Source organism: Saccoglossus kowalevskii, chromosome 3 (assembly GCF_978046115.1).
Source record: "Saccoglossus kowalevskii chromosome 3, keSacKowa6.1, whole genome shotgun sequence".
NCBI classification, from domain to species: domain Eukaryota; kingdom Metazoa; phylum Hemichordata; class Enteropneusta; family Harrimaniidae; genus Saccoglossus; species Saccoglossus kowalevskii.
This window is the reverse complement of record NC_140643.1, coordinates 26,386,417-26,412,013: the sequence shown is the minus strand read 5'-3', so window position 1 is coordinate 26,412,013 and position 25,597 is coordinate 26,386,417. Positions and strand designations below refer to the sequence as shown.

Genomic DNA, 25,597 nt, shown 5'->3' with positions numbered 1-25,597 from the left:
TAGTTCAGGTGGATTATTTATTCAATGACTGATATTTTCTTACATATTTCTGTACTTATAATAGTACCGTATAATTGCATGTAATTGGTACTAGCCTCTGTGAAGTACATTCCCACAAAGATGTGGGCGTCATTGTCTCATTTGTAGGAAACAAAATCAAAATTCACCAGATATGAATCTTCAACTTTCTTCAAACTGACAATAACAAACCCAAGTGGCTGTATCAAATGTTTCCAGTTTGAATATGGATAAAAAAAATTGAAAATGCACTTGACTAGATATTAAATGGCTAATATCAAAAAATTTAAACAAAAAAATATACAATTTGAAGTTATATTTTACAAACATTTTAAAATTTCTATAAAATTCAAAAAAATTTAAACTGTTTAGTGATAAACTACATACTAAAATCTGTATGATTGGTTTGTAATTTTAAGCAACATGGAAAAGGCATAGTGGTATTTTCAGATTACCAACAAAGTCAAATTGAAGCAACTTACAAGGTTGTATCTGATTTGGTTACCCAACCAGCACAGTAAGGCCAATCAGATCGCACCTTGTTTGTTGACAGGTTCTCATCAACATATTAAATTCTGCCTTATGTTCGGGAGCAAACATTCAACATTTTCATCACCTGTCAACTAAAACCGGTGAAAAACAATGGTTGAAATATGGTAATGGTGCACATCTTGGCAACATAGAACATTCTGTGACATGCATATATGCTTTGACTCCCATAACACCCCGGAGATCTATTTATAGTGGTCTCAAGCTCCGGTAATTTCAAAGATGGCTGCCTAGCAACAAGTGGGCACAAGACCACCACACACCATCCTACTGATGGAACTGTAAGTTGAATAACAATATTGATTATGTTCAATCCTACACTTCAACAAATGCCAACTTGATTGGTAAATCCATGGCAGAACCAAGAATAAAGTGCAAGCAACACCTTTTTCCATTTTAAATAGTGTAGCACTTTTTTGTACAGGAGGTGACTGCTATTGTAATCAATTTCTCATGATAGGATTAGTCTACATGAGGAGTGACGCCACGACATCAGACAAAATGTTGAAATGGGGTGAGCAGTGAGGATTACACTCCTGTTTCATTTTTCTGTCATGCACCCAATCAGAGGGCTTGATTCGTACCACGACGGCACCCAATCAGAGGGCTTGATTCGTACCATGACGGCACCCAATCAGAGGGCTCGATTCGTACCACGACGCCAGCCTGAAGCTTCACAGCCAGTGGTTATTCTTTCTATTGGTCCACAGACCATCAACCCTAGAGACTAATGGTCCAATGAGAAGATGACTTTATTGAGCAAGTGTGCTTCCTGATCTAAGGATTTTCATCTAGTGTTGGTGTTTTGAATACACAAGCAATTCAGTCACTAAATGACAGTGTGCAGTAAGCTTCATGAATACATGGGGTGTAGTAAGAACATAGTGAAACTATCACAACCTTGTCCATTAAGAATCCAGATATAAATAAATGCAAACTATCGATGCACTTGCTGTCTGGTACAATCTTCTCATTGGATGAAACAATGCAATAATACATCTAAACACGATTTTGCTCAGAAAATTCTGACTAAAAGTGAACAAAAACAAGTGTACTTGTCACTTTTGGAAGCAAAAATGATTTAAACATAGTGAAAACATATCAGTTTACTACACTATCTTTGCGAATATCTTTTTCAATATCAGCAGTATAAATGTCTTATTCTAGCCAAATGTTAACCCTCATCTTGAATACTTACTAGTCAAAAAAACTGAGTTATTGTAACCAGAAGAAAAATGTTTTATGACATAGTCAACAATGACATGAACAGATATTATCCCCCTTGTATATTTCTCCCTTCATCTATGATAAGATAAAACTGCATAGATATCCATCACGGATGGAATAGGAAAATGGAGTTAACAACATTGAACATTATGTTTGAATACAAATAATATTTTATGTGACGTTTATTTTCATTTGTGAAATTCTAGACAAGTTTAGATTGTTTTGATCTGATCATGAAAGTAAAGATTACTCATACAATTGGGAATATGGTCAAAACCAGTATTCTCTCTAAGCACAACGTCACCATCTGTGCATCATATTAAAGGAAACATCAATCTAAACAACATAATGACCCCTCAAGAGAAAGATCCACAAATGTAAGAGAATACAATTTACATTTTTTTGAAAAACGTTTTTCATTCTCTAGATATTCATAAAAAACTGAGTTATTGTAACCAGAAGAAAAATGTTTTATGACATAGTCAACAATGACATGAACAGATATTGTCCCCCTTGTATATTTCTCCCTTCATCTATGATAAGATAAAACTGCATAGATATCCATCACGGATGGAATAGGAAAATGGAGTTAACAACATTGAACATTATGTTTGAATACAAATAATATTTTATGTGACGTTTATTTTCATTTGTGAAATTCTAGACAAGTTTAGATTGTTTTGATCTGATCATGAAAGTAAAGATTACTCATACAATTGGGAATATGGTCAAAACCAGTATTCTCTCTAAGCACAACGTCACCATCTGTGCATCATATTAAAGGAAACATCAATCTAAACAACATAATGACCCCTCAAGAGAAAGATCCACAAATGTAAGAGAATACAATTTACATTTTTTTGAAAAACGTTTTTCATTCTCTAGATATTCATAAATTTTCATTGAATATCTAGAGAATAAAAAGTGATATAAAAAACTGTAAATTGCATGTTCTTGCATTTGCCTAGCTCTGGGAGTATTATGTTGTTAGCCTGGACTTTCCCTTTAATGTCACTTACACCACTCTTGGTCATGTGATCCATTGTTCTGTAAATCCACTGTCTCGTCTTTATGCTACTGATCTCACTGGTAATCATATACAGAGTGTAATTTCTACAGTTGTATTCCTATGTTAAGTTGAATTTCTACAGTTAACTATGGCATGCATTTTATAAACCGCTATTGTTAATCAGACCTTGCCCCTTTGTTAAAAGGAGCTTTAGTCAATGTGCGAAGTCTAGAGTTGACGAGGGGATTGCTATTCTTAAACTATCTGGCCAAGAAAGTGGTTGGAACCCACAACATTAACCACAGCAGGAAGAGCATATAACGACGAGTATTCTGACTGGGGGGGGGATTATTATTTCAATGTTGAGTGGTATGCATTGAATTATTCATAAGCATACATTATTTATATATATGTAAATTAACATACGTTCAGCAATGTGCACCGCAAAAGCAACGGATCTTTCAATTTTATCATTTATTTTACGGTTAAAGTATAAAACTCTCACTCGAAAGTGTGGGTTTACCAATAAAACAGGTGTCAAAGCAAGTTCAAATTTTGTTCAACTTTAGTTGCATTATTCAAGTTTCAGCACTTCCCATGGTGCCAGTTGTAATTAGAAAAAACTATTTACATTTTACGGCCTCATATAAATTGCGTTTGGCCATCAATTGAAAAAAAATCATAACAATTTGAAACCACTCATTTTGCTCTAATTTCTCCGGATTATGTGGAATGTACATACGATTGTCAGTTCTTACCTGTAAAAGCTCGACAGGGACGTGCATTTAATCAGTGCACTTATTAAAACCATTAGCAAATGTATACATATTGAAGTATCTGTATTCAAAAATAAGTACCCTAATTCAGAATGCATTAAACTGCATTTTGAGGGTCATTGTATATATATATAAATTCTTTTGTTTTTGTCTGGAATTTTAAACACACAAACACATTTTCAGGAAAAATAAAACGTAGGTAAAATAATCTAGATAATGCTAATATGGTACTCCCATTGCTTATCTGAATTGCAACATGCATAGCAGGGTGACAGGGTGACAGGGTCGCTACGTTGATAATCAATTCACATTCCTGTGTTGGTGGAGTACTTTGTACTTGAATCATAAAATCAACACCCAGTATCAATTTGACAGGTGCATTTTTTAAAGTATAATTTATGTGACAAGCTTGTAGGTGTTATTATTAAGTAGTGTTTATTTGTGACTGGGGTACAATCTAGGAGCCATAAAACGCAGACATGTGATTTGAAGCACATCATGGATTTGGCAGTTATTCTTGTAATAACATCAGAATCTTCATTATTCTAATCTTTTTCAGTCCAATTTATTCGTCGGGAGAACTGATTGAAGAATCTGTTCATTAAAATTAACATGTTCAATTCAGGAGGACATCTTACCACAGACCTTTCTAGCATTTTTGAATTCCAATTTTCTTTTGATAAATATACAATAAATGAGCATGGCATTGCATCACATCGTATAGCATCACATCACATCACATCGTATAGCATCGAATCGTATAGCATCGCATTTTGGAGAAGCTTGTTTTATATCCTTGAACATTATCATGATTCGATTGGAATCCTATTTCTACTTCACATTACAGTGGATCAACATTGTGCAAGCAAGCAGCCATCAACAATTACTTGCTAATTGAAGGACAGCGAGTCACCATGTTCCCTGTGATTTAGCTGCAGGAAATCCATTGTTTACTAATATTTATTCTTCAGTATTAAATTCTTGAGTATATATCTTGAGTATAAACAGCATGTTTGTAATTAGACTTTTCTTTTCTTGGATCTGACTCTCTCAATGCTGTCTTTGAGTTCTTCCACACATTTCTGGCCAATCTCCTTTAGATTTCTCTCCAATGAGTACTGTACCCTCTCTTCAAGACCAGGATCTTTACTGCATAAACAAAATAGTATGAAATAATTAGAAACCAAAAGCAACACAACCAATCACAATTTGAAAATGCTGGTCACCCTAGAAAATTGTTTTTAGACTGTTTTGTTTTTGAAAAATTCTGTTCTTGATGAATATATAATTATTATTCGTTTTTTTCTTCTTGTATACAAGGGTTTGGATCTTTGCATAAAAATGTGTAATTTTGGGTCACAGGTGCAAGTACAGTAAAACTGGGGCTGCAATATCTGAAAGTTTCACTACATGCAGGAGAAACCAGAAGTGCCTAGAAAAATGTGTACAAGGTGACACAAATGTGAATGTGTGATCATCAAGTTAATTAAAGTTGTCAACACACATGCAGCCTCTCAGCTGATGCACAATTCAATTAAAGAATTGAAGATATCATTAGACTAGCAGCCTGTCAGCTGATGCACAATTCAATTAAAGAATTGAAGATATCATTAGACTAGCAGCCTGTCAGCTGATGCACAATTCAATTAAAGAATTGAAGATATCATTAGACTAGCAGCCTGTCAGCTGATGCACAATTCAATTAAAGAATTGAAGATATCATTAGACTAGCAGCCTGTCAGCTGATGCACAATTCAATTAAAGAATTGAAGATATCATTAGAGTAGCAGCCTGTCTGCTGATGCACAATTCAATTAAAGAATTGAAGATATCATTAGAGTAGCAGCCTGTCTGCTGATGCACAATTCAATTAAAGAATTGAAGATATCATTAGACTAGCAGCCTGTCAGCTGATGCACAATTCAATTAAAGAATTGAAGATATCATTAGACTAGCAGCCTGTCTGCTGAGGTAGCTCAAAACAACTGGACTTCAACAGTTTTCAACAAGAAGTCAAAAAAGTAAAAAGTTGACACGCATGACGATGGACACTGCACGACAACAACAGACAATCACTCATATGATAAGCTCTGTTCGACAAAGTCGACAGCAGAGCTAAAAAAAAAAAAAATCAAAGAAAGCTTAGAAAGAACTCCCGTGTGCTGAGAGTATTGGAGACACATTCAAAATTAATTCAAAATTATTTGAACTTGAGATGTTGATGGAAACGCAGAAAACTAATTATGCAAATTAGGTAACTAATATGAACAGATTTAAGTGTAAAACTAATAAGGTCTGCACAATGTAAAGTTTCATTGAAATGTGATTAGAACCAAAATAATATTAATTATTATGCTAATTAGAGAATTAATATGAACAGATTTTAACCCAAAATTAATCAGGCTGTCTATTGTCCTAGAGCACTTATGTACCAAGTTTTATTCAAATGTGATGATCAATACTTGAGATATCAGTATTAATTAATTATATTAATTAGGTGATTAAGAAGCATAAATATTTACCAAAAACTAATATGGTGTATAGTCCTAGGTTCATTGAAATGTGATGGGTACTCTTTAAAAGTTTCATTGAAATCCAATGAGTGGCTTTTAGACATCAGTGCAACAGCCATAGAACAGCAAAAAATTAACTAATTATGCAAATTAGGTAATTAATAGGCACAATTATTTATCCCAAAATTAATCAGGTCTCTGCAGTCCTAGAATATCAATGTAACAAGTCTCAATGAAATGTGATGATTAGTACTTGAGATATCAGGTGAAAAGCTGAAAATTAACTAATTATGCTAATAAGGTGATTAATATGCACAAATATTTATCCAAAAACTAATTAGGTCTCTGCACAGTCCTCAAGTAACTATGTACCAAGTTTCATTGACATGATCATTACTACTTGAAATATCAAAAGCTGAAAATTAATTAATTATGCAAATTAGGTAATTAATATGTACTGATATTACCCTAAAAACTATCAGGTCTGTGCAGTGTCATATGACATCTATGTCCCAAGTTTTATTGACATGTTATGATTAGTACTTGAGATATCAGTGGAAAAGCCAAAAATTGATTACTGTGGAATACTTTATTTTCGCTGGAATTAATTTTCGCTGAAAAGGCTTTTAGGGCGTTTTGTATGGAATTTATTTTCACTGATTTTTGATATATTTAATGTGAAACATAGGAAAAAAAGTATATTCGCTGGATTTTATTTTCACTGAATCATCCCTTCAGCGAAAATAGCGAAAATAAATTCCAAGCGAAAATAAAGTATTCTACAGTAATCATTATGTAAATTAGGTAATTAATAATATTAACAGATTTTTACCCAAAAATAATCAAATCTGCGCATTAGTTCAGAGCATCCATGTGCCAAGTTTCATCAAAATCCAATGAGTGGTTCTTCAAATATCAGTGGAACAGTCATGGAGCAGCTTGAAATCAGTTAATTATCATTTAAATTAGGTAATTAATATTCATAGATTTTTACCAAAACCTAATCAACTCTGCACATCATCCCAGAGCATCTATGTACCAAGTTTCACGAAAATTTGATTAGTGGTTCTTGAGATAACGGTGGAACAAAAAAAGTGACATACATACATACATACATACATACATACATACATACATACATACATACATACATACAGGGTAACTGCAAAGACTCCCTTTTGTGCTTCGCACACGGGAGTCAAAAACTATGGTTGTTGAGATACTATTAATTGCAATAAACTAAGTTAAAAAGGTCAAAAATTAATTGTGTTTACAAAAAAAATGAAACATGTTCTGCAAGTTAAGTGTAATTTAAAATGGCACCTCCTAATAATAAGATCATTCTTGTATATTCTCCACAAAAGGTTTCAAAAGGTTTCTACTAAGACTGTCAACACTTGCCCACCAACATGCAGCTAAATGGTTGTCATTGTTTATGAAATTGCGTGAAAAGGTTTGCAGTGTTCTTTCCAGGACATAACAGAAGAGTAGTCAACCATTTATATATTCACTATTGTTTCAAGAAACAGCATAAAAAAGGCAAACTGCATGATGACCTTTTGCCCTACCTCAATGAGGGGACAACCGCCATCTATCGCCGTTGGTGCTGTACAGTTTAGCATTCAAGATGCATAGGGGAATAGTGCATTCTGGGTAATAAATAACATCACATATGGCTGCTGGGATTAGTTGGCTGCAAGTGATTTAATACACATTTTAATTTTTGTTTTCATGTAAGCTATTTTTCAAGAGTAATTCTATTCGTGTATTTTGCCTCTAACTACCGGGTAGTATTTTTTTTTGAATTCCACAACAATTCTGTGTAGTGTTGTTACCTATATGTATAAAACTCACCAGATTATACAGGGGGTACTGTTTGCACAAGTGAGTGCTGATACCAAAAATAAAACAAGTTGTTTTGGTTTATTTTATTTTGACAATTCTGTTTTCAATTGGCCCAGGCATAACCAAGAAATGGTTGTGACTTTTATGCAAAAATTGTTAATCTGTAAATCACATATAACTTTATTTTCTTGTGTTATAAATTTGACTGTTTGTGAAGCCTATTTTAAAACCAAATGATGGCCTACTTCACTTGCCAGAGACTCAGATTATGCAAGTGCTTCTTGAAATATATCTTGAATTTGCTAATTACTATGGAAATCATGTTATTAATATGAACAGATTTCAACTAAAAAAACAAGACAGTATTACAGTATCGCTGCTTTTCAGCTCAAATATGAAGGTATTGATAATCACTGTTTTGGAGCATGCTGTTTTATTGATTGTCAATTATAGCCTTGGGAGAGGACATCATACAATTAAGGATTCATATTACACAAGTGCTGCATTATGCAATCATTTGTACTTCCACAATTCTGTTGATACCAGTGTGTGTAAACAAGGGCTGCCACAAATGAAAAAAGCCAGCCTGTTTTCCTGCCTTGTGAACAGCAGTGATCAATGGCCATGGGGCAGCCATACCACCTTACAAAATGGTGCAGTGATTGTTAAAGCCTAGATATATTGTAAAATTGTGTGAATGCAAGACTCAAATACTGCAATATTCAGAGTCAGCAAGAGAACACTATAGTTACTGTCATTGAGCATGTGGTTAACAGAGGCCCAGTTGAAATACGGATTCAAAACAGCTTTACTGAGTCAACGTCAACGTAGTGATGCTCTTCCAAGACTATACATGTAATATGACAGCATCTGGTCCCTCAAATCCACCCCTTTGAGACATCTGTAAGCCTCAACGATTGCGTCCTTTGATCAATGAGTGACACTGGAAGCAGGAAACTAATGTTTTGAGCATTTATTTTCTGATCATTTGCAAAAATGTATACATGTTGATTTTGATGAGTATTAAAAGAACATATAGGCTCCCAAAGTTACTTTCAATGAATGTTGAACTCATTCCACATACATTGTAACTCATTCCACACACAAGTTAACTCATTCCACACACAAGTTAACTCATTCCACACACAAGTTAACTCACTCCACACACATGTTAACTCACTCCACACACATGTTAACTCACTCCACACACATGTTAACTCACTCCACACACATGTTAACTCACTCCACACACATGTTAACTCAATCCACACACATGTTAACTCAATCCACACACATGTTAACTCAATCCACACACACGTTAACTCAATCCACACACACGTTAACTCATTCCACACACATTGTAACTCATTCCACACACATTGTAACTCATTCCGCACACATAGTAACTCATTCCGCACACATAGTAACTCATTCCACACACATTTTAACCTATCCCACACACATTTTAACCTATCCCACACACATTTTAACCTATCCCACACACATTTTAACCTATCCCACACACATTTTAACCTATCCCACACACATTGTAACCTATCCCACACACATTGTAACCTATCCCACACACATTGTAACTCATTCCGCACACATTGTAACTCATTCCGCACACACTGTAACTCATTCCGCACACACTGTAACTCATTCCGCACACACTGTAACTCATTCCGCACACACTGTAACTCATTCCGCACACACTGTAACTCATTCCGCACACACTGTAACTCATCCCGCACACACTGTAACTCATTCCGCACACATTGTAACTCATTCCGCACACATTGTAACTCATTCCGCACACATTGTAACTCATTCCGCACACATAGTAACTCATTCCGCACACATAGTAACTCATTCCGCACACATAGTAACTCATTCCGCACACATAGTAACTCATTCCGCACACATAGTAACTCATTCCGCACACATAGTAACTCATTCCGCACACATAGTAACTCATTCCGCACACATTGTAACTCATTCCGCACACATTGTAACTCATTCCGCACACATAGTAACTCATTCCACACACATTTTAACCTATCCCACACACATTTTAACCTATCCCACACACATTTTAACCTATCCCACACACATTTTAACCTATCCCACACACATTTTAACCTATCCCACACACATTGTAACTCATTCCGCACACATTGTAACTCATTCCGCACACACTGTAACTCATTCCGCACACACTGTAACTCATTCCGCACACACTGTAACTCATTCCGCACACACTGTAACTCATCCCGCACACACTGTAACTCATTCCGCACACACTGTAACTCATTCCGCACACATTGTAACTCATTCCGCACACATTGTAACTCATTCCGCACACATAGTAACTCATTCCGCACACATAGTAACTCATTCCGCACACATAGTAACTCATTCCGCATACATAGTAACTCATTCCGCACACATAGTAACTCATTCCGCACACATAGTAACTCATTCCGCACACATTGTAACTCATTCCGCACACATTGTAACTCATTCCGCACACATTGTAACTCATTCCGCACACATAGTAACTCATTCCGCACACATAGTAACTCATTCCGCACACATAGTAACTCATTCCGCACACATAGTAACTCATCCCGCACACATAGTAACTCATCCCGCACACACATTGTAACTCATCCCGCACACATTGTAACTCATGCCGCACACATTGTAACTCATTCCACACACATTGTAACTCATTCCACACACATTGTAACTCATTCCACACACATTGTAACTCATTCCACACACATTGCAACTCACTCCACACACATTGTAACTCATTCCACACACATTGTAACTCATTCCACACACATTGTAACTCATTCCGCACACATTGTAACCTATCCAGCACACCTTGTAACTCATCCCGCACACATTGTAACTCATTCCGCACACATTGTAACTCATTCCACACACATTGTAACTCATTCCACACACATTGTAACTCATTCCAAACACATTGTAACTCATTCCAAACACATTGTAACTCATTCCAAACACATTGTAACTCATTCCAAACACATTGTAACTCATTCCGCACACATTTTAACTCATTCCACACACACATTGTAACTCATCCCACACACATTGTAACTCATTCCAAACACATTGTAACTCATTCCGCACACATTTTAACTCATCCCACACACACATTGTAACTCATCCCACACACACATTGTAACTCATCCCACACACATTGTAACTCATTTCGCACACATTGTAACTCATTTCGCACACATTGTAACTCATTCCGCACACATTGTAACTCATTCCGCACACATTGTAACTCATTTCGCACACATTGTAACTCATTCCGCACACATTGTAACTCATTCCGCACACATTGTAACTCATTCCGCACACATTGTAACTCATTCCGCACACATTGTAACTCATTCCGCACACATTGTAACTCATTCCGCACACATTGTAACTCATTCCGCACACATTGTAACTCATTCCGCACACATTGTAACTCATTCCGCACACATTGTAACTCATTCCACACACATTGTAACTCATTCCACACACATTGTAACTCATTCCAAACACATTGTAACTCATTCCGCACACATTGTAACTCATTCCGCACACATTGTAACTCATTCCGCACACATTGTAACTCATTCCACACACATTGTAACTCATTCCCCACACATTGTAACTCATTCCGCACACATTGTAACTCATTCCGCACACATAGTAACTCATTCCGCACACATAGTAACTCATTCCGCACACATAGTAACTCATTCCGCACACATAGTAACTCATTCCGCACACATAGTAACTCATTCCGCACACATAGTAACTCATTCCGCACACATAGTAACTCATTCCGCACACATAGTAACTCATTCCGCACACATAGTAACTCATTCCGCACACATAGTAACTCATTCCGCACACATAGTAACTCATTCCGCACACATAGTAACTCATTCCGCACACATAGTAACTCATTCCGCACACATAGTAACTCATTCCGCACACATAGTAACTCATTCCGCACACATTGTAACTCATTCCGCACACATTGTAACTCATTCCGCACACATTGTAACTCATTCCGCACACATTGTAACTCATTCCACACACATTGCAACTCACTCCACACACATTGTAACTCATTCCACACACATTGTAACTCATTCCACACACATTGTAACTCATTCCGCACACATTGTAACCTATCCAGTACACCTTGTAACTCATCCCGCACACATTGTAACTCATTCCGCACACATTGTAACTCATTCCACACACATTGTAACTCATTCCACACACATTGTAACTCATTCCAAACACATTGTAACTCATTCCAAACACATTGTAACTCATTCCAAACACATTGTAACTCATTCCGCACACATTTTAACTCATCCCACACACACATTGTAACTCATCCCACACACACATTGTAACTCATCCCACACACATTGTAACTCATTTCGCACACATTGTAACTCATTTCGCACACATTGTAACTCATTCCGCACACATTGTAACTCATTCCGCACACATTGTAACTCATTCCACACACATTGTAACTCATTCCACACACATTGTAACTCATTCCGCACACATTGTAACTCATTCCGCACACATTGTAACTCATTCCGCACACATTGTAACTCATTCCGCACACATTGTAACTCATTCCGCACACATTGTAACTCATTCCGCACACATTGTAACTCATTCCGCACACATTGTAACTCATTCCGCACACATTGTAACTCATTCCACACACATTGTAACTCATTCCACACACATTGTAACTCATTCCAAACACATTGTAACTCATTCCGCACACATTGTAACTCATTCCGCACACATTGTAACTCATTCCGCACACATTGTAACTCATTCCGCACACATTGTAACTCATTCCACACACATTGTAACTCATTCCCCACACATTGTAACTCATTCCGCACACATTGTAACTCATTCCGCACACATAGTAACTCATTCCGCACACATAGTAACTCATTCCGCACACATAGTAACTCATTCCGCACACATAGTAACTCATTCCGCACACATAGTAACTCATTCCGCACACATAGTAACTCATTCCGCACACATAGTAACTCATTCCGCACACATAGTAACTCATTCCGCACACATAGTAACTCATTCCGCACACATAGTAACTCATTCCGCACACATTGTAACTCATTCCGCACACATTGTAACTCATTCCGCACACATTGTAACTCATTCCGCACACATAGTAACTCATTCCGCACACATAGTAACTCATTCCGCACACATAGTAACTCATTCCGCACACATAGTAACTCATTCCGCACACATAGTAACTCATTCCGCACACATAGTAACTCATTCCGCACACATAGTAACTCTTTCCGCACACATTGTAACTCATTCCACACATATTGTAACTCATTCCCCACACATTGTAACTCATTCCACACACATTGTAACTCATTCCGCACACATAGTAACTCATTCCGCACACATAGTAACTCATTCCGCACACATAGTAACTCATTCCGCACACATAGTAACTCATTCCGCACACATAGTAACTCATTCCGCACACATAGTAACTCATTCCGCACACATAGTAACTCATTCCGCACACATAGTAACTCATTCCGCACACATAGTAACTCATTCCGCACACATTGTAACTCATCCCGCACACATTTTAACTCATCCCACACACACATTGTAACTCATCCCACACACATTGTAACTCATTCCGCACACATTGTAACTCATTCCGCAAACATTGTAACTCATTCCGCACACATTTTAACTCATTCCGCACACATTTTAACTCATCCCACACACACTGTAACTCATTCCACACACATTGTAACTCTTTCCGCACACATTGTAACTCATTCCGCACACATTGTAACTCATTCCACACATATTGTAACTCATTCCCCACACATTGTAACTCATCCCACACACACATTGTAACTCATCCCACACACATTGTAACTCATTCCGCACACATTGTAACTCATTCCGCAAACATTGTAACTCATTCCGCACACATTGTAACTCATTCCGCACACATTTTAACTCATCCCACACACACTGTAACTCATTCCACACACACTGTAACTCATTCCACACACACTGTAACTCATTCCACACACACTGTAACTCTTTCCGCACACATTGTAACTCATTCCGCACACATTGTAACTCATTCCACACATATTGTAACTCATTCCACACACACTGTAACTCTTTCCGCACACATTGTAACTCATTCCGCACACATTGTAACTCATTCCACACATATTGTAACTCATTCCCCACACATTGTAACTCATTCCGCACACACTGTAACTCATTCCGCACACACTGTAACTCATTCCGCACACATAGTAACTCATTCCGCACACATAGTAACTCATTCCGCACACATAGTAACTCATTCCGCACACATAGTAACTCATTCCGCACACATAGTAACTCATTCCGCACACATAGTAACTCATTCCGCACACATAGTAACTCATTCCGCACACATTGTAACTCATCCCGCACACATTTTAACTCATCCCACACACACATTGTAACTCATCCCACACACATTGTAACTCATTCCGCACACATTGTAACTCATTCCGCAAACATTGTAACTCATTCCGCACACATTTTAACTCATTCCGCACACATTTTAACTCATCCCACACACACTGTAACTCATTCCACACACATTGTAACTCTTTCCGCACACATTGTAACTCATTCCGCACACATTGTAACTCATTCCACACATATTGTAACTCATTCCCCACACATTGTAACTCATTCCACACACATTGTAACTCATTCCACACACATTGTAACTCATTCCACACACTTTGTAACTCATTCCGCACACATTGTAACTCATTCTACACACATTGTAACTCATTCCGCACACATTGTAACTCATTCCACACACATAATTGTAACTCATTCCACACACATAATTGTAACTCATTCCGCAAATATTGTAACTCATTCCACACATATTGTAACTCATTCTGCACACATTGTAACTCAATCCACACACATTGTAACTCATTCCACACACATAGTAACTCATTCCACACACATTTTAACCTATCCCACACACATTTTAACCTATCCCACACACATTGTAACTCATTCCGCACACATTGTAACTCATTCCACACACATTGTAACTCATTCCACACACATTGTAACTCATCCCGCACACATTGTAACTCATCCCGCACACATTGTAACTCATTCCACACACATAGTAACTCATTCCGCACACATAGTAACTCATTCCGCACACATAGTAACTCATTCCGCACACATAGTAACTCATTCCGCACACATTGTAACTCATTCCACACACATTGTAACTCATTCCGCACACATTGTAACTCATTCCGCACACATTGCAACTCATTCCGCACACATTGTAACTCATTCCGCACACACTGTAACTCATCCCACACACACATTGTAACTCATCCCACACACATTGTAACTTATTCCGCACACATTGTAACTCATTCCGCACACATTGTAACTCATTCCGCAAACATTGTAACTCATTCCGCACACATTTTAACTCATCCCACACACACATTGTAACTCATCCCACACACATTGTAACTCATTCCGCAAACATTGTAACTCATTCCGCACACATTTTAACTCATCCCACACACACATTGTAACTCATCCCACACACACATTGTAACTCATCCTACACACATTGTAAATCATCCTACACACATTGTAACACATTCTGCACACATTGTAACTCATTCCACACACATTGTAACTCATTCCACACACTTTGTAACTCATTCCGCAAACATTGTAACTCATTCCGCGCACATTGTAACTCATTCCACACACTTTGTAATTCATTCCGCACATTGTAACTCATTCCGCACATTGTAACTCATTCCACACACTTTGTAACTCATTCCACACACTTTGTAATTCATTCCGCACATTGTAACTCATTCCGCACACATAGTAACTCATTCCGCACACATAGTAACTCATTCCACACACATTGTAACTCATTCCGCACACATTGTAACTCATTCCGCACACATTGCAACTCATTCCGCACACATTGTAACTCATTCCGCACACACTGTAACTCATCCCACACACACATTGTAACTCATCCCACACACATTGTAACTTATTCCGCACACATTGTAACTCATTCCGCACACATTGTAACTCATTCCGCAAACATTGTAACTCATTCCGCACACATTTTAACTCATCCCACACACACATTGTAACTCATCCCACACACATTGTAACTCATTCCGCAAACATTGTAACTCATTCCGCACACATTTTAACTCATCCCACACACACATTGTAACTCATCCCACACACACATTGTAACTCATCCTACACACATTGTAAATCATCCTACACACATTGTAACACATTCTGCACACATTTTAACTCATCCCACACACACATTGTAACTCATCCCACACACATTGTAACTCATTCCGCACACATTGTAACTCATTCCGCAAACATTGTAACTCATTCCGCACACATTTTAACTCATTCCGCACACATTTTAACTCATCCCACACACACTGTAACTCATTCCACACACATTGTAACTCTTTCCGCACACATTGTAACTCATTCCGCACACATTGTAACTCATTCCACACATATTGTAACTCATTCCCCACACATTGTAACTCATTCCACACACATTGTAACTCATTCCACACACATTGTAACTCATTCCACACACTTTGTAACTCATTCCGCACACATTGTAACTCATTCTACACACATTGTAACTCATTCCGCACACATTGTAACTCATTCCACACACATAATTGTAACTCATTCCACACACATAATTGTAACTCATTCCGCAAATATTGTAACTCATTCCACACATATTGTAACTCATTCTGCACACATTGTAACTCAATCCACACACATTGTAACTCATTCCACACACATAGTAACTCATTCCACACACATTTTAACCTATCCCACACACATTTTAACCTATCCCACACACATTGTAACTCATTCCGCACACATTGTAACTCATTCCACACACATTGTAACTCATTCCACACACATTGTAACTCATCCCGCACACATTGTAACTCATCCCGCACACATTGTAACTCATTCCACACACATAGTAACTCATTCCGCACACATAGTAACTCATTCCGCACACATAGTAACTCATTCCGCACACATAGTAACTCATTCCGCACACATTGCAACTCATTCCGCACACATTGTAACTCATTCCGCACACACTGTAACTCATCCCACACACACATTGTAACTCATCCCACACACATTGTAACTTATTCCGCACACATTGTAACTCATTCCGCACACATTGTAACTCATTCCGCAAACATTGTAACTCATTCCGCACACATTTTAACTCATCCCACACACACATTGTAACTCATCCCACACACATTGTAACTCATTCCGCAAACATTGTAACTCATTCCGCACACATTTTAACTCATCCCACACACACATTGTAACTCATCCCACACACACATTGTAACTCATCCTACACACATTGTAAATCATCCTACACACATTGTAACACATTCTGCACACATTGTAACTCATTCCACACACATTGTAACTCATTCCACACACTTTGTAACTCATTCCGCAAACATTGTAACTCATTCCGCGCACATTGTAACTCATTCCACACACTTTGTAACTCATTCCACACACTTTGTAATTCATCCCGCACATTGTAACTCATTCCGCACATTGTAACTCATTCCACACACTTTGTAACTCATTCCACACACTTTGTAATTCATTCCGCACATTGTAACTCATTCCGCACACATAGTAACTCATTCCGCACACATAGTAACTCATTCCACACACATAGTAACTCATTCCACACACATAGTAACTCATTCCACACACATTGTAACTCATTCCACACACATTAGAACTCATTCCACACACATTTTAACCTATCCCACACACATTGTAACCCAGCCCACACACATTGTAACTCATTCCGCACACATTTTAACCTATCCCACACACATTGTAACCCAGCCCACACACATTGTAACTCATTCCGCACACATTGTAACTCACCCCACACAAATTTAAACTCATCCCACACACACATCTTAACCCATCCCACACACATTAGAACTCATTCCACACACATTTTAACCTATCCCACACACATTGTAACCCAGCCCACACACATTGTAACTCATTCCGCACACATTGTAACTCATCTCACACACATTCTAACTCATCCCACACACATATTAACTCTTTCCACACACACACACATTAACTCTTTCCACACACATATTAACTCTTCCCACACACATTGTAACTCATTCCACACACATTTTAACCTGTCCCGCACACATTGTAACCCAGTCCACACACATTGTAACTCATCCCGCACACATTGTAACTCATCACACACAAATTTAAACTCATCCCACACACATATTAACTCAGCCCACACACACATTAACTCATTCCACACACATATTAACTCATTCCACACACATATTAACCCACTCCACACACATATTAACTCATCCCACACACATATTAACCCATCCCACACACATTGTAACTCATCCCACACACATTGTAACTCATCCCACAAAAATTTAAACTCATCCCACATACATATTAACTCATTCCACACACATATTAACTCATTCCACACACATATTAACTCATACCACAAACATATTAACAGACAGTACTATTATACATAGAGGAGTTTTAATATTCATGGCATTTCTAGGTCAGAATTACCACCACTTTTCAAGGTGTTCGACCTTGTTTTGTCGCCACGATATTTAAGAAGAGGATTTCAATGGTAACAGAATCTCTATATAATGAATAAGGAATACAAAACTCATGGACCAGCCGTTTCAGAGAAGATACAATTCAGAAACATTTCTAAAGTACTTGGTAGAAACTCACCTTATTAACATCTTGACGACAGTTGCGAAAGTTTCACAGTCTTGACGATAAGCCTGGGATGTACAAAGAAATTGATTACAAATATACCATAATATACTTCCATTAAGTCAAACAGGAATGCAGCTCTTGGTTATCTTGGTACCATCTTCATTTTATTCAATGAATGTAAACCAATCAATGTTATACAACCTTACAGTGTGACCAGTATTGGATGGAGTTTACCAGTAGGAAACAACCAGTATGCACAAGTAGAGACCAATAAACAACATTTGGTGTCCTTCCATCCATGCACATATAGAACGATGAAATGACTTAAACCGTAGCGGCAATGATAATAGCTAATAACAATGATTGCATCAGAGATGAACAAACCATGCTGACTTGGAAAGAACTTTTATAGTTGGCCAGCCCAATTGCTGACATTGTATCTTGAGGGAAGCAGCTAAATTAAAATCAAGGTCTGAAAAATGACCCTAATAAATAGGTAAAAGAGAAAGTAATAACAACCACTCTCTTATATGTGCATACTAACCCGTTCAATTTCATCTTTCCTTTGTTTCAATGCATTTAACTGTTCCGTTGACCAGTCTGTGCTTCCAAGAAAACTGCCTCTGCTATCCCCATTCACATATTTATGAGACAAGTCAAGGGCAGGCTGCGCAAACTTTGACTCGTATCTATTTCTGGAAGTGGTAGAGCCATAATCCTCGGGTGAGGAAGCAGTAGCACCGTTAGAACTGCTTGGTCTGTATGTATGACTTTTATAAGGACTTGACGATCTGTCTTTTCTGTAATCTTTATTATAAGAAGTATTATCTTTTCCGTAGTTCAATCCGTCTGAATAATAATGATTGGAATGCTCAGACTTGAGATCCTTGAACGTTGCAACTTTTCCATAGATACTGGAACTGTAAGGAATCTTTTTATCACTGACACTTCGATGGGTTCTAATTACAATTCGTGGAGATGGCGAGTGTGATCGCTTATGCTCAGGAGTTCTACTACGACTACGACTGTGACTACTATGACTGTGGCTATGGCTATGACTGTGGCTTCGTCGGGATGGAGAATGTGATTTGTCAGTGCCAGGTTGATCTTCAGAATAAGAAGACTGCAAATAATGAAAACAATAAAACCATGGTGATATATATGCCTTTCAGATTAGAGAGCTATTTCAAGAAACATTGCTGTTTGAATTCTATAGTGGTGTTCTGACTGGACGAAATGAGCTGTTGTCACAACGCCTTTTATTTGAGAACGTTGTTAAAATGCGTGTGTGAACAGAATACACTGTTGTGGCGTTGGCGTTTTTGACAACGTCGTAAAAGGGGTGTGGACCAGATCCTAAACGCTGTTGTCACACCGGCTCTTGCGCAACGCAATGTGCCGTGTGAACACAATATGACGGCCAAACGCCCTCTATTGCCAAATTATTTATGCTTGTCATCTCACAAGATGGTATCAGAGTTTACAGGTGGAATGTCGAACTGGTCAGACGAGAAACAAGACTACAGATATCTGTATGGAGAGAATCTAATATTCAAAGAATGATGGATGGAACGTCTAGGGATGCTAGAGTATATGCTGTGATTGCAGAGAAAGCGGCTGAAAAGGGGTTGGACAAGACATCATCACAATGTCAACGGACGAACAAAACTTTATGTATAAAGTACAGAGAAGTGATTGAGCACAACAACAGAAGCGGTAGAGAAAACTATGCCATTTTGGGATGGACTACACAAAATATTAGGTGGAAGGCCAGCATTTAATTCTTAAACACCTGTGTTTTTACTAAGTGAGAACGCGAGCAGACAATTCAGCAGATTAGACGTGTGAGAACGTAGCTTATGTTTCTGGAAGGTCATTACCTGTACTTACATCTTATATGAGCAATTCAAAATATAAACACAGCTCATGGTTGGGGCACAGGCATAACAACACACCCAGTGTCCTGTGTGCATTGTGGCATACTTTTTCCACTTGGTGGGGCTCAGGAGCACTCAGCTTTGAATTTTCGTTTGTCATGCCAAGGGTAAACACGTGGAAGTCCAATGTATGAATGCCTTTATTGTATTAAATATTTCAAACACGTTGCCGATAATTATCATATATAAAACCATGAACAAAAACACTTCCAACAGCATCCACAAGGATATTGTCAACTTGCAGTGCATTTAAATTAACACATCTCTCACTGCAACATTTTCCCAATCATTTCCATAGAGGCTCTAAGCAGGTGATGTTTTAATAGACAAGAAAACGCACTAGCAAATGTGTCTTATGAATCATTAAAACAGAAGGGTTGTCACCGGGAGTTGAGTCCCAAGCGACGATAACAACACACGCTAAAATTGCAAAGGCTCATCGGTAGACGCTTGTTTGTAAACAATGACACTCTATGACCATCTGACGTATGCGCATGTGACGACTCCCCCGCTTTAATATCATATCACACAATATTCATCAAAATTAAAAAATAAATGTCGAAAAATACTTCAGGTTCACTGATCAACAGACCTGATTATGACAAACCAGGTAATGTTGACTATGACTATGAATTCACAGAGTTAAGTCTTTGTCTGACTGCAAGTAATTAATCCTCACACGTATAAAGAATCCATAATATTTTGCTGTCATATTGGTAACATAACATATGGTCGGCTGAGACATAATTCATGAAGCATATTTTTAGTTTCATTTATAATATAACATTTGTTTTCGCCCGGGTTTCTCCGAAAGACCTGGCCTACTTCATTAAATGTATTTACTTGTATTGATAGGATTAGTCGAGCATATGTAATATTTCAGCTCTTTGATGACCTTTATTTTTAACTGTTCATCCAATATTCAATGTTTGCTCATATGCACAGACATCACATACCAATCATAAATGTTACACAGCGTTATTGACATGGCATGTCTGCCATGCTTTTCAATGGAAAACACTTCACATCAAATTTTGATATTGTAATAAAGCTCATCTTTAGATCATGGACTGGAAATTTCTGCATGCATTCAGTGATTTCATCAATTGTCAACATAGGATGATGTGCAGTGACAATACAATATAAAGGGGAAAAAAAATTGACCCACTTTTTTTGTTGTTCACATGCCGATCAAAAACCTAATATTTTTAGTCTTTCTGAAACGACTCAGTATTTATTTGGCTGTGGGACTGTATACAATAGGCCCATAAAAATTATGCATTTTTTCATAATCATATTTCCCGGATTGAGTTTGAACCCTGTTTAAACCTGAAAATGTTTTTTCATAGTCAAACCCAAAACTCGCCAATCAGACATAAAAGATACAACTTACTGATCTGTGTTTTGATTCCAATGGTAGATGTTCCTGAGAGCTCTAAAATAAATATTACAAGTCATTGTCATTGACAGTCACAATATCTAGCATTTGAAATTTGAAGACGCAATAGAAATTTGTTAAAACTAAAAAGAAATGGCACGGATTAGCGAACCGATATGCATCTTGCGTTCATTAAAAAATCAGTCATAGTGTCAGAAAAATATGGTTAGGATAAAAAACTAAATCTCAATACCTCATGAAGTATATTTTTCAGAAAGTGGTCGACTAATTTTGAAGAAAAAGGCATAGTTGTCTATGAATCCAACATATCAGCACATATCACATGATTATTTAATTAATCTGAAGAAGTACAAAATTTGCATTACTGATCATTAAAACACATTAAAATCTCAGTAATGCATTTATAACTTGCCTTTTGTTTTGGACTCAAGGAATGTCTACTGCTGCTGCGACGATCACTTTTTTTCCTTACTCTGTCCTCAGATGGACTCCTAAATCGATGACTATCCCTCAAGGAATATACCCTTCTCGGAGAGATCTATTCAATAATAAAAATATATATTTTAATTTTTTTTCAGTAAATTAACTAGCAAGTAGACAAACAAGGAATGGTCTACCTTCTGAACCCTATAAAAGCCAAGCAGGTGTCATTCTTATCCATAACCCAGTGAGTAAAGACAACTTTACTAAGTATGTCCACAAAATGATGTATATGAAACAAACTTGACTATCAGTCGGCCATTTTGAATCAAATCAAAAATGAAAAGAAACTTGTATGGACACCATAAAATACAAAATGGCTATATTTGTTTAAATTACAGAACAAAAAGTAACAAATACCTGTAACCCAATGCGTATGATCAAAATCTGTGCATGTGTGCATGTCATTACTGCGAAACAGATCAGGCCACCAAAAAAATTATGATTTAATGTTTTTACATGTAAACTGGTTATCCGTCAGCCAAATTATTGAAATCACAATTAGACCTACATACAATATCAAAGAAATCTAGCTAGTTGTTTTTAATAAGTAATCAAAAATTGCAAATGAAAGCAGTTTCACTAAATTTATTGTCACAAAATCAACAAATCTGACAGAGATCCACTGAGTTGCCGCACAATCACAATTTTTACCAAAAATGACAAAAATATTGACTAAAATTAGAGAATTGAAGTTATCAAGTAATCTTCATGATGTCATCATGACATGTGATTATTTGCAGCAATCGTTGCATGCTGTTTTACCAACAAGAAATTTTCATTTTTCAAATTCAGTGTACTGGTAGTTTTGTGTATTTTATTAAATGTATTTTTAATAACTAACAATCGTTCATAAATGACCATGACTATATGAAAGCCAGCTTGATCATGGCAGGAAAATCATTTGCTGAACTAAACTGCATGGCAAGTTTGAACAACAATTAGAATGGTCTATGGTTGTAACAATTCAAAATTTGTTCCCCGAGAAAATAAAAATTGTTGATTTCCAAGATTACCATGATTGAAAAAAAAATATTATGCATACTCCTTGAGAGGCAAATTAGTTCACTTTTTTCCACATCAAAAGGAAATAAAAATGGCATCATTATTTAAGATTACGTAGCAAAATGGCTCACTGAATAATGGTTTTTATGGAGAACCTGTCCTCAAACAGGCATCTAGTGACTTACCGCTCTTTTTCTCAAGAATGGATTTGCAGATGCTCGAAGACGATGAATACTTCGACTGTCATAGAGCTTCCGGGGCGGAGTGCGACCTGCAATGTTGAATCAAACGAGGTTGAGGACCTTGGTTGGTGAATTAATTAATGGTCTAATACTTTATAGCAATTATCAACCTCATATTACTTCAAACATTTCCTACATCACCATGACAACTATTCTTGAGCCACTTAATGCAATGTAGTACAATACAAACAAGTCATTGAAAATGACATAGTCCCTGTTAAATTTCTGAAAGTTCTCTTTGTGCTCGTCATATTAAAGCGGAGGGGTTGTCGCGAGCGTGTCCTTGAAACTGGAGTTCCAAGTGGCGTATACAACAGATTGTTTATTTACATCAAAACACGTGTTCCGTGTAGTAGTAATATGGCCAAAAATAAAAACAGCCGTTATTTGGCTATCTTTGATCAGATTATGAAACACACTGATATGTATGATGTATGTGTCAAATACAAATGAAAATGGTAAATAAATTGTGGAAATATAGTAGTAAGGCCAAAAAGTCAGATGGCTGTCAATCGGCCATCCTTGACCAGATTTTGAAACAAATTGTCATGGACATGCATCCTAACATGTATAAAGTATATGTACATGTATGTGCCAAATTTGAATAAAAACTGACAGAGCACGTCCAACATACCGCATAAAAAAAAAAACAAGATGCCTGCCAGTCGACCATCTTTGATCCAATTGCGAAATATATCGTCATGGACTTGTATCCTAACATGTATAATCTATGTACCATGTCCAAAATACAACATTTTTAAATAACAAGATGGCTGCCAGACAACCATTTTGAATCGAATCGCTAAACCACTGCATGTACATATGTCCCACATAAAGTACTAGGCACATGCAATGAATGAACGAAATCGGTCCAAGGAATTCTGAGATATGACTCAGCACAGACGGACGGGCGGAGACCGAATTATAAGTCCCCGTGAACGGGGACTAAGAAGGAATGTTGATTTTCCAAAGATGGCTTAACAGGTACATTGTACATAGTGATCGCAGGAATTGAAATTAAAAATTCAAGCTGCCTGTCCATTGGACAGTTTGAAAAATAAAAGTGCCGACCCCAATTGATGGATGATTTACCTGTCTCTAGCAAGGTACCGGTACATTACGACATTATCTGGAAAAAAACGATCATTCTTGGCATATTCATTTCAAAAGTCTTATGAACCATGAAGGACATTTTTGGGGGGATATTAGCAACATGGGACTACCTCACTTAGTTAGAAAACTTAATATTTTTCGTGATCTATTCACAGAGACAGACAATTTTCCAGCTAAAATCTGCCTGTCTGGGATATGTGGACAGGCGTTAATTTTGTATTCTGAATTGGATGAGAATTATCTATTAAAATAGGGTTATATGAGGACAGCACAATATGTGTAATATCTTTCACAATATGTCAGTAAACATCACTTAGTGGTATCCTTGTGCATTTACCTTTTGGTACTCTTACAATACGAAGATCTCGGAACCAACTCATCTTCAGTGTTGAACCCAGCACTGTTGTATAATCAAAGCTATTAAAAAATGAAATATAGTATGAAATGCAATATTACCGGTAA

General features: G+C 37.2%; 1 protein-coding gene across 1 annotated transcript in view; it reads right to left on the bottom strand.

Annotated features, from left to right (window-relative positions):
- The window catches only part of LOC102802510 (uncharacterized), a 29,835-nt gene continuing 4,238 nt past the window's right edge, over positions 1 to 25,597 (bottom strand). The window contains exons 3-9 of the mRNA XM_085496973.1: positions 25,473 to 25,552; positions 23,966 to 24,051; positions 22,708 to 22,833; positions 22,290 to 22,331; positions 19,504 to 20,082; positions 18,972 to 19,024; positions 1 to 4,728 (exon numbers count right to left, since the gene is read on the bottom strand). Of these exons, the coding sequence (XP_085353099.1) occupies positions 4,599 to 4,728; positions 18,972 to 19,024; positions 19,504 to 20,082; positions 22,290 to 22,331; positions 22,708 to 22,833; positions 23,966 to 24,051; positions 25,473 to 25,552 (1,096 nt within the window). The 3' untranslated portion in view covers positions 1 to 4,598. The remainder of the gene's footprint in view (positions 4,729 to 18,971; positions 19,025 to 19,503; positions 20,083 to 22,289; positions 22,332 to 22,707; positions 22,834 to 23,965; positions 24,052 to 25,472; positions 25,553 to 25,597) is intronic.